The 16,917-nt window shown below is 39.6% G+C and overlaps 1 protein-coding gene across 2 annotated transcripts in view; it reads right to left on the minus strand.

Moving 5' to 3' along the window:
• Positions 1-16,917, minus strand: part of ifnlr1 (interferon lambda receptor 1) — a 55,794-nt gene that overhangs the window by 10,398 nt on the left and 28,479 nt on the right. Inside the window, exons 1-4 of one of the 2 annotated variants that reach the window (XM_059645735.1) lie at positions 6,944-7,031; positions 2,766-2,895; positions 2,484-2,665; positions 1,139-1,302 (exon numbers count right to left, since the gene is read on the minus strand). In XM_059645735.1, the coding sequence (XP_059501718.1) occupies positions 1,139-1,302; positions 2,484-2,665; positions 2,766-2,895; positions 6,944-6,989 (522 nt within the window). In that variant the 5' untranslated portion in view covers positions 6,990-7,031. Of the gene's footprint in view, positions 1-1,138; positions 1,303-2,483; positions 2,666-2,765; positions 2,896-6,943; positions 7,032-16,917 lie in introns of those variants that run through there. The other variant, XM_048531502.2, reaches the window with a different exon arrangement.

Consider the following 16,917-nt stretch of genomic DNA (forward strand, 5'->3'; position numbering starts at 1 on the left):
GGGGGTCAATTTAGAATGGAAATGAGGAGCCATTTCTTCAACCAGAGAGTGGTGGGCCTGTGGAATTCATTGCCATAGAGCACAGTGGAAGCCGGGACGTTAAATGTCTTCAAGGCAGAGATTGATCATTTCTTGATCTCGCAAGGAATTAAGGGCTTCAGAGAGAGTGCGGGTAAGTGGAGTTGAAATGCCCATCAGCCATGATTAAATGGCGGAGTGGACTCGATGGGCCGAATGGCCTTACTTCCACTCTTGTGTCTTATGGTCTTAAACTAACCATGTATTCTTAGGTGCTGTTACCGAGAGGCAACATGTATTCGACCACCGGAGTGGGGCTTGGAGAAATAATAGATCCTTATGGAACATGAGCTACACAAATAGATTGTCACATTACAACTGGAATACTGAGCCAAATTTTAGGTGAATTACTTTATAAATTGATACCCAAATCAGGAAACAGACACAGGAGAGTCAGTAAGATGGCAACACGGATGAATGACATCGTTTTATGGGGAGAGACTGAGAAAAAAAACTTAGAACCATCGAGAGTTACATCACAGGAAAAGGCCCTTTTGCCCTTTGCATTTGTGACAATCAAAAACAAACACCTGACTATTCTAATCATATTTTTCAGCACTTGGCTCATAGCGTTGTATGACTTGGCACCGCAAGTGCAAATCTAAATACTTCTTAAATGTCGGGCAGGGAGTTCCTGATTTGCACCACCCTCTGGGTGAAAATGTTTTTCCTCACAACTTCCCTAAACCTTCTGTCCTTACTGGTACTTCACCCATGCATATCTTCTCAAAGCCATGCTGTGGCTTTAATGAATATCTTCTGCACACTTACTGTGACATAATTCTTAAAGAAAAAATTGATATGGATTTTCCAAATTCTGAAAGATTTTGATAAATTGAGAAAACATTTCCACAATTTCATCATTCCATTAGCAAGGGGAAGCAAATTTAAGTTTACAACCAAAGAATTTAGGGTGTGGTTAAGACTTCTTAATGCATTTGAGGAATAAAATAAGGAACCTGACTCAATAAGGGCCAATTGTTTGACACAGTCATTGAACTTATGTTCAGATGAACATCAACATTTTGTTAATTACTTTTCAATTTTTAGTTGCACATACCGATTCGTTGCGTCCTTCTTGCCAAACACAAATATCACATCGAAAGTTGTGGTCGATATTTCGGCCAGTTGCTGTAGTGAGCTTTGGAAAAAAAGGGTATATACATCTCAAAAATACTTGGTGTCCACGGACTAAAATATCCACTGTGGGTGCACCTATTGTGGCTGTTTTAAACAGAGAAATAGTAAAAGTAATTAAATAGCATTTACAATTCTGCTAAAGTCATTATGCATAAAGGATAGCTATTATTCACAATAATTGAGTGGCATTGACATTTTTACTAAAATTGAAATATTGCTTCAGTTAAATTAGTGAATGGAAACATGTCACACAAGCAGAATATTATGATGAACACTTGTTTTTATACCAGTGATGTCCACATGATTTAAGTTTTAAAAACATGTCACAAATCAATGTGAAAATTCAGGCTAGGAAGGCCTAAAGAATTATTGCAGAGTTTTCTTTCCCTTCCCAGATTCTCAAGAAGTTAAGCCAAATACAAACCTCTTAAATTTATTTATTTTTACTTGAGTTTGTTCTGCAGCCCCTCAGATAAAAAAGATGATACTCGCTCATTGCAAGAACGTGTACGTGGAGTCTTTTGTAGTGGGGAAGCTATTGTGCTGTAGCTACCTCACAATTCTGGCCGACCAGGAAATGGTCCCACTCTTACTGGCTACCATGGTGTATCGGAAGGACTTATGGATTGATTATGGTGCCATGGCTAAGTCCTACTGTGAGACTTGAACCCAGAGGTGGGGACACATATACTGCACCACAGGACTTCCCCTCACAGCTGCTGACATTGCACTTCTGTGGTTGAGCTGCACATAATGTAAACTGCCCCAGTGGAAGCTAATCTGATGGCATTAATGATGTCATCATGTCATGATTTCTTAGAATTAACTAGACCTCCACCAGTCTTTTTGGAAGCCTCATCAAGGGTTTCATTTGTCATAAAATGATACTGCCTGGAAATGCAGAGTTTGGAGCTGGGAGTTGGTTTGTGGGTGAATCAGGGCTGAATATATGCTTATGCACATGGTTTTACAATCCTATGGCATAGGCTGCATAGACTGGAGGATCTTCTGGTCTCAATCATTGCAGAATAGAATGAAAGAAATGGCTACAGCACAGAAAGAGACAATTCAATCCATCATGTCTGTGCAGGTTCCCTACAAGCGCAACTCTACTAATTCTATTCCCTTACCTTTCTGTATATTTGTCCATTTATTCTGAAGTTCCTTTTTCTTATTATATTTCCTAGAAATGCAATCCATGTTCATTTCACTGACTTGTATAGCTCAGCCTTCCGAAGTTTTGTTGAACTATGAGATCTACTTACCGTTCTGTTGAAAACTGAATCTCTTGGTGAGAACAAATTGCGACTCTTCAAATTTTGTGATCGCTTTGACTTTGGCATAATAGGAATTTGCTGTACTAAGGTTTACACTAAAAGCATCAGTGACATCGCAGTGATACAAAGCAATGTTTGAACAAGGTGGGAACAGCTGCCATTGAGCAGTTCTGTATATAAAGGAAAAGTAAAGGAAATCATGTTCAGATTGAGAAGTTTCAAACTATATGGAATAATTATAACAAGTTAAATATTAAAATCAATACACACTGGTAATCCCTGAACTGGACAGTAAAGTTTGTTGTTTCAGATGTCTTATTTACGTCAGCCCACGTTAATATGGTCTTAAAATTGTGTGACTTCAAAGACAGATTGACTGGAGGAGAAAGTTTATGAGAGCCTGCAAAATAAACAACATTTAAATATAAGAATATGTACAGAATCCAGATTCACATATTCATTCAAAACATCTTCAGCATTACTGAAGTTCTATTAACTTACTGCCAAATGACCTGTTTTGAATCAGTTTGTACATGTATTTAAACTTTAATATCTTCTGCCTGATGGAAGAGGGTGGAGGAGAGTATAACCAGGGTGGGAGGGATCTTTGATTACGTGAATTTGTGATGAAATTTAACATACAGCATTTGTTAATGATGATGATGTGTCATACTATATAGTTACGCATTATTAATATTTACGTTAATGGTGTAGTGATAATGTCACCGGGTTAGGAATCCAGAACCCCGGCCTGAAACTCTGGGGACACAGGTTGAAATCTCACCACAGCAATATTGAACATAAATGTAATTATCTGGGATATAAAGGGCAGTCAAGCTTAGTAATGGTGATCATGAATGTTATCTTCAATGAGTACAAAGTCCCATCTACTTCATTAATGTCCTTTAGAGAGGGAAATCTGCCTTCCTTACCTGGTAATGATCTATATAGCTGACTCAGAAGGCATAGCAATGTAGGTAACTCTTAATTGGCTTAACAAACTTCTTTGTTCAAGGGCAGTTAGGGCTTTTCAACAAATGCTTGCCATATTAATAGTGCTCACTTAACCATGAAAGTACAAAAGAAAGGAAACACAGCAATAATGCTTGGGAGGGCCAGCTGTAGAATAGAAAAATGATAAAATTGGCACTGGTTTGAAAGTATGGGCCTTCATTTGAAAGTGGGATATTTGGAGTAGTGGTGTCAAAGGTAAATTTTTTTTTCACAGACAAATCAATGTTTCTGCTTCAGCTGTGTCGGCATCACATATTCATATCAATATTTCATCAAAATTTATAATAGGCAGCACTAGGTAAACCATATTTGACCTCCTTAGATGGTTACAATAACATGTATTTTTCTTCTTGAAGTAGACACCACTTGGGTTCCCTCTACTATATCCATGGTGCTCATTTTCCTGATAATATCAATGACTTAACAAGAGTTTGCCTTTTAGGCAATCCTAGGTCAGTTTTTGAGAAACTGTTACTGAGAGCTAAAATTCCAAATGCCTTCACAAATTCTGATCTTGACGAAAACAAATTCAGGTACATGCAGGCAGAATATCAAATTGTTTTTTTTTTAGAAAATGTGTTTCTCTGCTTTATATATTTGTAGAATGAACTCTTTCCCAAACATCATGCTCCTGCTTCATCAGAACAACGTCCTTGTCACATCACCATGCCTGGTCTCAGGCCAACTCAGACTCAGGTCAACTTCACCCTTTCCAACAATTTACTTTTGAAGCTCAAGGGCACCTATGTCTTGCAAGGTTCTGTCATGTTGCTTTGCATCCAAGGGCATATACTCATACATCACTACAGGATGAATCTTACAGCTCTCAGCTTGATTTCTTAGGACTCGTTCACTTTTACTTATGCGCAGCCTTTTTCCACTGTGCATTGCTTTCTTAGCCTGCACTCACTGGCTTCAGTACTGATTTTATGGGCTGCCAACTCCTCTATGAGTCACATTGCTTTTTTAAGGGCACAAGGTCTTCAGTGTTCAATTACCAGCTGCCATCCCCTGAGGGTTGTACTGCCTTTTAGAACCGAGCGAATTTGTCACATTAGGGAACACCGAACAGTCAATCTACCAGTCAGATCTGGGATGGACATATCATGTGCGGCACAGCTACATCAGTGTCAGATCTGCAGCATCTGCCAGCAGTTAATGCAATGTGAAAGTCAAACTGGAGCACTTCTAGGTGAAGGGTGATGACAGTCAGTCAGGGACACTCCCACAGCCAGTCACAGAATCTTACAATCAGTATGGTGCAGAAGGAGGCCATTTGGCCCATCGTGCCTCCTGCACTGACTCTTCAAATGAGCATCATTACCTCGTGCCAATCTCCTGCTTCTGCCCCACATCCCTGCATACTATTTATATCCAAATGATCATCCAATTTTCTCTTAATTGTCTCCATTGAACCTGCCTCCATCACCTTTCCAAGCAGGGCATTCCATGCCCTAACTACTTGCTGCGCAAAAAGGATTTTTCTTACATTACCCTTGTATCTTTTGTACATCACTTCAAATTTGTACCCCCTCATTCTTATTCCTTTTAAGAGTAGGAACATCAAGATCCTGATTACCAATATATAACAGGAACCACTTTGAAAAAGAAAACAAAAAAATCACAAGCAACTTTCCTGATCTTCTATGGCATCACCTTCACCAAATGTCCCACCAGCAACATTGCTGCTCAGAGTTTAACTGGGCCAGTCAGTTTAATGCTGTTTCCCAGACACTGGCTCGAGATTCACTACATCCAGCACCACTGTGGCTGCAATTTGTACAATTCACAAAACATACTGCAGCAGGTCTTTGAGCTGGAAGCATCGAAGAAGAGGTGTCTCCATTCCCAATCACTGGCTACAACTGAACGACGTAAGCGGGATTGAAAGTGTGAGGAATAGCAGGCAGATGGGAGAAAGCTCCCTAAATAAGGAGCACTGCCAGAGTTATGATTTTTTAGTGCAGCAGTTTTTCCAATGCCTGAGGGTCTGACGGCTTCCCTTGGAAAGCTGCAGGGACGCTGCCTCCATTGACTGGTGGCCTCTACATGTGGGAGGTTAAGGGGGTTGGGGAGATGATAGTGATTTGAGGAGGGCTACTGCTCAGTGATTTTGAAGACCCACTAGCTGATCCAATCTCATTCACAGCTGCAAATATGACCCACTGGTGGGAGCAAATGAAGGACACATCCCATCCCATCATCATCTATTTTCATGGGCCTCTGGGTTCTGCCACTGCAGGGCTGGGATAATTCAGCCCTCTATGTTTTCTGTGTCACCAGCTCCAAACTTCTAGCTTTGCACCAATGCGAAAGGCAAGAGCAATAAGATCATCAAACATCGCTTGTTCCAAATAACACACTATCCTGCCTTGGACACACATCACTACTCTGTCACCATCATGGAGTCAACACCTGATTTTACTGCCGAACACCATGTAGGAGCACAAAGACTTCAATGTGCTTAAAGCAGAAAGTCCAGCATTTTCTCAAGGTATGTGGAAACTGTCAATTAAACTTGTTTTGACAGCATTGACCACATCTGAAGGGAAAAAAAATAACCAGTGGTTGCACATCCTCCTGTGGAAAATGGATAACATGTATGATTGGTGCTTCCATGGAACTGAAACAGAGAACTCCTTATCACAGATTAAGGAAGTGAGATTAATCCAGGACTGCAAAACTCTGCTATACTGCGGACACTTCTGTTATCAATGCAAAACATTCAAGTTTATGGAAAAACGCTAAACTTATCCAACTTTCAGTTCTTTAAATGATGACGCTTTAAACATCTTTAGAAAGGAAAAAAGTGCCCATGGCCATTACTGTTGTTCTCCATTTTACATGAAGTATCTAGTCCTTAGCAATAACACTGACCCACTCCAGCTGACGCTCTGTAACTTTACATAAATCATTCCTTTGATGTCAATTTGTGAATGAAGAATTTAATTAACACATGGCAATATACATCTAGATTTATCCGAGCAACTCTTACCCTAGGTTAATACTGCATTATATAAAACCGGTGTATGGCCGTCAAAGTACACAGGTTGTTGACTTGCTCGTTGAGCTGGCTTGTTCTTGTTCAGATGTTTCGTCACCGTGTGTGTTTCTGTTTGGCTTGGGCTACTATGGTTATCTTGTCGCACTTAAACTAATGGTCTTCATTGCCTGAGTGTACCAATGCAACGGAGAGTTTGTTGTGCCATTTTGCTGCTAGCTAATGTTCATCTCTTCTAATATCTAGTTTCCTTCTGGTCTACTTCATGTAATGTTTCTGACAGTCGTTGCATAGTATTTTGTAAGCCATATTGGACATGGATGGGCATTTCTAGAGGTATTGTTCTCCACCCATAATACAATCAAAAAAACATATAAAATTGGACCCCATATACAAACCCACATTGATCAAAACCGGAAGTGACAGTACTCACCATAACAGACCAAACAGTATAAATTCCAAGTGGAGCAGAATAACATAGCTTCATCAGAGACTCCACTGATGGTGTCACCTAGCTACAGGTCTGTGCCAAAACTTTGATCAAAGTATATAATTGAGAGGATGCAACTGTATTTGATTTAAGAATTAAAGTGGAAGATAAAAAACACTTCATTATATGATGAACCAGTTTAGACTCAAATAAAGACAAATCAGATGTCACACCAGTAGCAAAAGTGTGGCACCGCAAGCTAAGAGACTGATATCTTTTATAAACCAACTTTATTTAGAAATCTAGAATGCTGTCCTGCTAAAGTTACACTAGAATGTTTCAACCCAGATAGTGCATCGATGAAAGAACTGATTTTTTAAAAAAGCTGCAATATTTGAAGTAATAAATTAAAATCAGAGATACTGGGCAAGCAAGGAAATCTGAAAGAGGAAGTCATGCTAAAATATCAATGCTCATTCAGTCCTGATGACAGGCCCTATGCAAAATATTGACATATATTTTTGCTTTCACATTCTCACAAACCAACTATTGTCTGCTTCTATTTAAGGAAATACCTATTCATATTGAACTGTTTGGGTCGGGCCACTAATATTGACATAACTTGCCAAATAAATTTAAAGCAGTATTTTCTACAGGAGTGTGATTATCTCCAGACTTCCTTCTGTAAATTTTGGAATTGTCTAACAATCCTTCTATCTTACAAAAGCTCCTTCTTGCACTTAATTAGCAAGAACAGTTGCTGGTGTTAATTCTTGAAGCAGAACTAACAGATCCCATTGCATTCTCAAACAAGACCACGTGAAACATATAATATAGAAGTAATGCATTTAATCCTTCAAGCCTGCTCCACAATTCAAAAAAGAATGACAAATCCATTTGTGTTTCAAATTCCATACTGATCTCTACCTCCAACAACCTTTGATTTCCTTGTTTAATAGGAATGTGTTTGGCTTGAAATATAATCTTGGAGGAACTGTCTGTGTTGACACACGACGGTACCAGCCTGCTACTGTCATGTGACCTCTCAGATGATGCACACACCGTAGATGGTCTTCTTAAACTTCACTTCAATAAAGTTCTCATGTTTAACAAACTACTTTGTTGTACATTGGAAACATGGCGTCAGAAGAGGCATTGAGGTGAGTGCCCAGTGCTGAATTAAAAAGCACAACTGCAGAACTACCACTTCTAAAAAAAGGAAATGCCAAAGTTGTGAATCTACTGCCAGAGCAGATTCAGGTCAGGACAGAGCAGAACAGGTCTTGCAGTATGCTAACACATGCTCCAGGCTACAGCAATCACAGGGCAGGATGCAAATACTACACAAACACTGCTCAAAAGAAGGCAGCATGATCAGCATCAGAAAACCAATGTTCACTGCAAAAAAGCTGAATGATTTTGTCCAAAAAGGCCAAAAAGTGGCACAACAAGCAGGAAAGATGACCACCGGAGAATTACTGGTTGAAGATATTGATGAATCACTGTCAACCATGTAACAAGATGGTTCAGTCAAGCTGATAGGTGAGCAGAGGTTTTCTGACTTTTGAAGTATCACATCAGCTCAACATAAAATGTTATCACAATCAATTCAGCAAAGGCATTGAATGAAACGGCCAAGCACATTTCTTAAATCAAGCAAACTATTCAACAAGATGCAAATCTTCGATCATTGCAAGAAGTAGTAACAAAAGGAATGCCAGAGAGCATTAAGCATGTATCTTTTACAATAAGAGCTTATTGGATATAGCGACTTGAGTTGACAACCCAAGATTGCGTATTGTATAAAGGAAATAATTTTCTCAAAGAAGTTGTGTGGAAAGATGATAAAGTGCATCCATGCAAACCCCAATGGAACTGAATCAAGTCTGATGAAGGCAAGAGGTGTGTTCTACTGGCTGAACATCACCGATGAAATCAAGGAACACATCAGTCAGTTCAGTGTTTATCATGAATGCCAAGATAAGAAAGCTAGAAAGAACTGACGGCATATAACATCGTGGACAGACAATGGATGAAGCTGGAAGGAGATCTCTTCACACTTGTAAGAACTGATTATCATGTCCTTGTAGACGACTAATCTGTGTACTAAGAGGCGGATCAGTTGACTTCAATGACTAGTGCTGAACTATTGAATGTCTTAGAGTACACTTCAGTCATTTTGGTATTTCCAACATTGTCATGAGTGACAGTAGATCCTCTGTTCATGAGTGAAGAATTGAGTTGCTTCATTAACATCTGGGAATTTCAATACAACACATTATCTTCATACTATTCCCAATCAAATGGAAAGACTGAGGTGGCAGTGAAAATCGCCAAAGGAATCATAGAGATATTGAGGTAATCCTTGAGAGGAGAAACATATATATATAAAAAGAATGGACAGTAGCCTAGTATAAAGACTGACATCATGTCACACGCAAGCAACCAATGACAAAAAAGCTACTGAAGCCTGAAGTAGTAACAAGTCAGTGAAAAAGTCAAGTTTGAAATGGCAGAATGTTGACTTTCATTTCAACAAGATTGCTAAACCTCTGCCAGAGTTGGAAAGCCAGTCAGCAGACAATCTCAACAAAAGCCAGCCCAAATGGCAATGTGGGACCTGCAGCTGTCACCTCAAACCAACGCAGTGAAAGTGAAAGACCAGTTAAGCCATCACAACATAGGCATGTACACCCAACTGGACAAGCTGTTTCTCATCTGCAGGTGGCTGACTGTACCACCTACACTGAATACATTAACCATCAGACTTAGAGATACAGAACAAACCAACAACAGAAAAAGCGCAAAAAAGCAGCTACCACAGTCGCAACAAATGACTTTGGAATGATTCAGTGGAACCACATGCCAGTAACAGCAATACACATGAACCCTTAAAAAAAACATGATTTAAGGGTTAATGGGAACTGCAGATGCTGGAGAATCCAAGATAACAAAGTGTGAAGCTGGATGAACACAGCTGAGAAGGTGAATAAAATTATGAAGGACATAGTTAAGGTGGATAGGAGGGCAATTTTTCCATTAACAGAAGACTAAGAGGGGATTTAAGAAGAGATGTTTTCACCCAAAGGGTTACTGGAGACTGGAGCTCATTGTTTGAAAGGATGGTTGAATCAGAAACTCTTTTAACATTTGAGCATTGTTTAGATATTAACTTGCATTGCCATAGCCACCATAACTATCAACCAAAAGCTTGAAAACGGTAATATTGTAGTCAGATCTTTGTGGCCTGGCATGGACATGATGAATTGACTGCCCTCCTCTGTGCTGTAATGTCTACAATTCCATAAGTCTATGAGTCACCCATATTATTGACACATTCAGCCAAGTGCATCAAATTCTCATTCAATGATTAGGATGGGGACTTTGTCCATCTGCAAGTTTTTATACAGCACACCTCAGGAAACACTCATGTGGCACTCTGTATTGCATCTGAACTCAACTGAGGAATAACTATTGTCCAGGACACAACTTCCCTACTCTTCGTACCATGGGATTTTGAGAGGGTAGTATGAGTCTCAGGTTAGCACAAGTTCACTGTCAGAGAGAATGCTGCCCGATTGGCAGCATGTTTGCATGAGTCACAAGAGTCTGGTTTCAAGTCCAATATCAGGGCTTGTGTACAAAAATTTCCATGAACTCTTCAGTACATTACTGAAGGAGTGCCACATGGACCGACAGCTGCTGTCTTTTAGATGCTGAGTTCTACATTGAGGGATGCAAAAGATCCTATGGGATTACTTTGAAGAAGAGCTGAGTTATTTATGACATTCTGTAAAACATTTACCTCTCAATCAGCATTGCAGAACAAACATATTCTGTAATCATTATCATATTGATAATCGAGGGACTTTGCCGTGTATAAAATCCACAACAGTGACTACATTTCCAAAGAATTCCAATGGCTGTAAAGTGCTTTAGGACATCCAATGGTTATGAAAAGCTCACTATAAATACAATTAATTTTCTTTTACTATCTTAAGTATTGTCTTTGAGATGAGTCATTATATAGAGGCTCTGTCTATGCCCTCAGTTCCACACTAACTTGCCTGATTAGATTAAATGTTCAATTTCTGAGGCAGATCTTCAAACCTATTTCTCTGACTCAGAGGCAACAGATCTATCATTGTGCTTAAGCTTGCCAGGCTGCTGTAGAGGATATTTAAGAACCAAGCACATTGCCCTGGCCAGAGAAGGTCACTAGACTTCAAATTCAATTAATACATCTAGAATTAAGTTGCACCAGCTCCAGTTTTGAATGGAATTTGAATCCATTCCTCAGATCACTGCCTGGGCTGTTGGAATACAAATCCAGTGAAGTTACCACTGCATTACTATCTCCCCAATAAGTTATTCCATATATAATGTAACTATTAATTGAACACATTTCAAATGTGCTTTATCTTAACCCCTTAGCACACCTGACTATCTAAGGGATCCTGGAAGCTGAACCCAGTTGAGAAATAATGGGAAACTTGTCTAAACAGCTGTTTCAGATCCTGCCATCTGCAAATAAATATCAACAGATATTCATGACATCAAACAAGGGAGACAAATGAAAATTGGAAGCCTTTCGGCAGCTGCTGGCAGTTCCCAAAATTAATCTTGAGTCAATTATTATTTTTAATCCGTCATATGCCGCTTTTCAGATTCGCGCAGTCCTTTACAGAGCTGCAGTTCAAAAACAATATGTGATGACTTAGTGTGCTTAACAATAGGTGCCCAACAGTCTCTCAACCACAATATGAAATGATAATAGATTTTCTTGCACAATATTGCCTTCCCACTGGGCTTTTCATAAAACGAACCCATACTCAAGTTGGCTTGGCAGGTCTACGGTAAACTGCAGTCCATTTTTTCCAGGGTGATCATAATGCTGATACATTTCCTTTCATCTTCAGGTATGCACTGCCATCTGCCACCCATGTAACAGGCAAATAGACTACAACAAATTGAAGCAAAGGTTCACAAGCAAAAAGCTTTCATGGGTGAGGAATTTGTTAGACAGCCACTTGTGAAATTAAATTGATCAGAGCTATTGAGAGTTTTGCAGGTTTAGACAGTAACTTTTAAAGGTCGTGGAAGTAGAAATGGACAGAAATGGCAAAAGACTAATTCAGTTAATAGAAAGGATTGTATACTGACAAGCAAGTGACCAATACCACCAACTAGATGGAATATCACTTGCACATGTGTGAATTTAAAGTGACGTTTTTAAACTTCCTTCAACAACTACTTTATGTTGGCAGCAGTGGCTACTGATTAGGCATTAGGCATAGTATCCTTAAAGATACTAACCCCATTATTTACTGAGAGTTTTACATTTTGATTGGGTCCTGACTACTAGTGTCAGAAAAAATTCTCCGGCCTACCATTAGTTTTCAACAATTTATATACCATAGTTTTTGATTAGATACTCTGCTTGACCACCTTTATTAGTAGCAGATGGCTCAATTTTCTCATTGAGTTGTAATTTTTAACCAGAAAAGAAGCTTTTTGCTGAGCATTATGAAATAGCTGCTTAAATGTTTGCCATTCCACTGATTTTCCCTTTTGATTTCCCAGCAGATTTCAGACAACTCTTTGATTTCTCTGGAGCAGCAGAGTTGAGGGGAGACTTGATTGAAGTGTGTGAAATTATGAGATGCATAGATAGGCTCGATGGTCAGAATCTTTTTCCAGGCTTGAAATGTCTAATATTAAGGGGCATGCATTTACAGTGAGAGAAGTAAACTTCAAAGAAGATGTGATGTCAGGTTTTTTTAGACAAGGAGTCTGGAATACACTGCCAGGGGCGATGGTGTAAGCAGATACAACAGGGGTGTTTTTAGATAAGCACATGAATTTGCAAGGAATAGAGGGATATGGACCAAGGGCAAGGAAAAGAGATTAGTTTGGGATATAGACCAATGGCAGGGAAAAGGGATTAGTTTAATTTGGATTCAGGTTCTGTACAACATTGTGGGCTGAAGGGCCTGTTGCTGTGTTATACTGTTCTATGTTGTAACTCTTTCTTTATATATTGTAATTGACCATATTTGAGTTGAGGACACCTGAGTTGATTTCTCTCAAACTGAAGTTGAAATTTTATTACATTATGACTGCTACCTCCAGAGGATCCTTAACTATGAGTGCTCTTATTAATTTTACCTCATCACCAATTACTAGATGTTAAGTAGCCCATTCCTAAGTAGGTTCTGCAACATGCTGCTTTAACTTAAAACTTGGCTAATCTTCCAGCCTTATTTAACTCTCATAATCTTAATGTCGAAACTACAGTATTATTGTTTCAGGTTTTATAGCCAAATCATATTTCTGGGGCTTTGGGAGACAAAGCCCATTCATAGTATGCTTGGTACCCTGCTGGTATTGTCTCCAAATATTATGATCTGCCGTGAAACAATCTGTGTATCTTCTGATGTCTAAGGATCTAACTGTGCAGCCTACTGTCTGACAGGTTCCAGCACAGGTCACATGACCCCTTTCATGCTGCGTAATTTTAAGGCAACAGTTTAATTCTGAGCTAGGAAGCCTGGATTCCAGGCCCCGTTAATCCAGAGGTGTGTAATAGCATGTCTGAACAAGCTAACAAGAAAAAAAATCAAAGTATAGTTAATTTATAAGCCAAAAGATACAATCCAAATATGCAACATTCTTACTGTACAAGTTCTTAGCTCTTGGTTATCTAAATATAGTGTTTCTATATTCCACTTTTTCACCAGATGTAGTTGGTGATCTGTGAGGTATTGAATGAAAGGAAGCTAATCAGATATAGTAGAAACATTTGTCACTATAAAATTATGAAGGGCATGGATAGGGCGAATAGTCAAGGTCTTTTCCTGAGGTTAGGGGAGTTTAAAACTAGACTGCATAGGTTTAAGGTGAGAAGGGAAAGATTTTAAGGGACCTAAGAGGCAGAGGGTGGTGGGTGTTTAAATAAGCTGTCAGCAGAGGCAATGGATGCTGGCACAATTACAACATTTAAAAGGCATCTGAATGGGTATATGAATGAGAAGGGTTTAGAGGGGTACAGGCCAAATGCTGGCAAATGGGACAATGTTTAGAGTGGCACAGTGGCTCAGTGGTTAGCACTGCTGCCTCACAGCACTAGGGACCAGGGTTTGATTCCACCCTCGGGCAACTGTCTGTGTGGAGTTTGCACATTCTCTCTGTGTCTGTGTGCATCTCCTGCGGGTGCTCCAGTTTCCTCCCACAGTCCAAAGATGTGCAGGTTAGGTGGATTGACCTTCCTAAATTGCCCGTAGCATTCAGGGATGTGTAGATTAGGTGGGTTATAGGGGGATGGGTCTGGGTGAGATGTTCTGAGGGTCGGTGTGGGCTTGTTGGGCCAAAAGACCTGTTTCCACACTGCAGGGATTCAATGATCCTCATCTTTTAAAAAAAGGTAAACATAGAATACCTGGTCGGCATGGATGAGTTGGACTGAAGGTTTATTTCCGAGCTGTACAGCTCTGTGACTATATGACAATCCTCACAATTTAACAATGTTAAAGAAGTCACAAGCAAAATGGAGTAGATGAGCTAAAAAGTGCTTGAAACAAACAAAAGTACAATAAGATAACAGTAATTTAAATGGTAAAAACTCATTTTTATCCTCTGTACAAGCTGAGCCAGGCATTATTTCAGAATACCACAAAAGGCTAGAAGGTCTAAGTCACAAGGGAAGTTTAAACTGACCATGGTCGCTTCCTTCAGAGCAGCAAAAGTTTAGAAAGGACCTGAGAAGGTGAATAAAATTATGAAGGGCATAGTTAAGGTGGATAGGAGGGCAATTTTTTCATTAACAGAAGATTAAGAGGGGATTTAAGAAGAGATGTTTTCACCCAAAGGATTACTGGAGACTGGAGCTCATTGTTTGAAAGGATGGTTGAGTCAGAAACTCTTTTAACATTTGAGCATTATTTAGATATTAACTTGCATTGCCATAGCCACCATGATTATCAACCAAAAGCTTGAAAACGGTAATATTGTAGTCAGATCTTTGTGGGCTGGCATGGACATAATGAGTTGACTGCCCTCCTTCAATTCCACAAGTCTATAAGTCACCCATATTATGGACACATTCAGCCAAGTGCTTCAAATTCCCATTCAATGATTAGGATGGGGACTTTGTCCATCTGCACTTTTACTGGTTTGCCACAGTATATTAATCAGGCTACATAAAATTACAAGATCCATCCAAAAGGAACAGACTTAGTTTTGGTCACTTCAGGAAATTTAAGTTAGGTTAAACTTTTATTTGAGATGAGTTTACAATGTTGACAGATTTAAGAAATATCCAGTTAACAGATGAGTTTTGAAAATTATGCTTTTTTATTCAGGATGTATAGTTCAGCTTAATGATCAATGATTCATTTAAGGATGGATGAAAGACTTAGAATCATGGACTTCCTAAAATATGGAAAGAGGCCATTCGAGCCATCGGGTTTGCCCTGACCCTTCGAAGAGCATCCCACTTAGACCCAGCCCCTCACCCTATTCCAATAATGCTGCATTTAGCATGGCCAATCCACCTAAACTGCACATCATTGGACTGTGGGAGGATTCCATGCAGACATGGGGAGAATGTGCAAACTCCACACAGACAGTCACTCAGGAATCTAAAGCAGGGCCCCGGTGCTCTGAGGCAGCAGTGCTAACCACTGAGCCACTGTGAACCTAATTCTTTAAATAAGAAGTCAACATGTTGAGATGCTATACATCCTATTCAGTGTTTTAGCAATGAGATTTTAAAAGTCGTCCATTTGGAATGTCCATTCAGATACTTTTGAAAAGCTTTTTTTTCCCAGAAGATGCAGGGATTTTAGTGGTTTAGTGGTTTAGTTGAAGTAATTTGTTGAAGTAATTTACAAAGACCGTATACCTTCATCCTTCTTATGTTCCTCAAGAAATATGACAGATAAAAAAGACACAAAGGGATCAATGAGGCATGTGCCATTATAGCACTGCCTGAGGGCCAGGAGGACCCAACTGGTAAACGCAACCTCCCCTCAAGATCTCACCAAACACCTTTCTCGACACCAACTTCTTCAAACTTTCTGTATATTTTATAATCAACCTGCTCAGAGATGTTACTACTCACCTTTGGAGAGGTGGGATTTGTACCGAGGTGTTTTTGTCCAGATGTAAGGACACTATCACGGTGCCGCAGTAACTCCTAGCACTCTCTCTATCTACTTGGGCTGTGATTTTCCCATTTTTTGCTGAATGATGGTGGTGATGAACCTGCTATTATGTGCACTTCCAAAACAAGAACGTCTTTTCAACTTTCTCTCATACATGTTAAGATGTATACATGAGCACAGGCGACTTAATGAATACCCACTATCTGAAATTGTACAATAAACACTGCTGGTTAATGTAAAATTAACAGTGCTGCTGACAAGAACTTCCCAAAACCCCACTCCCCGGTTAATTCATGATCCGCCCAATCACTGATCCTTACCCTCCAAAATTTGCAAAAGCTTTCTGCTCCTGGGATGTAAACCAGCTTGGTACCTTCCCAAAGGTAGTTTGCAAACTGATGGTTAGCAAATCTGTCAGTCAGGTTTGTGGTCAGGTGTGGACAAATACACACAAACACAAAGCATTTAAAGCTTTAGAAAAAACCGAAAGGACTGCAGATGCTGTAATTCAGCAACAAAAGTAGAGATTGTTGGTAAAGCTCAACAGGTCTGGCAGCACTTGTGAAGAAAAATCAGAGTTAATGTTTCGGGTCTGGTGACCCTTCCTCAGAACTGTTTCTGATTTAACATTTTATGATGTGCAAGAAATCCCATCTTGAAGGTGTGATCCAACTAAATAGTGAGAAATCTGTCTGGCCATCAACTTCATTCCCTAACTGCTTTTTGTTTTAAATTCACTCACGGGAAGTTAGCATTGCTGCTGGCTGATCAGCATTTATTGCCTGTCCCGAGGATCTTTGGTGAATTTCTGCA

This window comes from Stegostoma tigrinum, chromosome 4 (genome assembly GCF_030684315.1).
Source record: "Stegostoma tigrinum isolate sSteTig4 chromosome 4, sSteTig4.hap1, whole genome shotgun sequence".
Taxonomy (NCBI): Eukaryota; Metazoa; Chordata; class Chondrichthyes; order Orectolobiformes; family Stegostomatidae; genus Stegostoma; species Stegostoma tigrinum.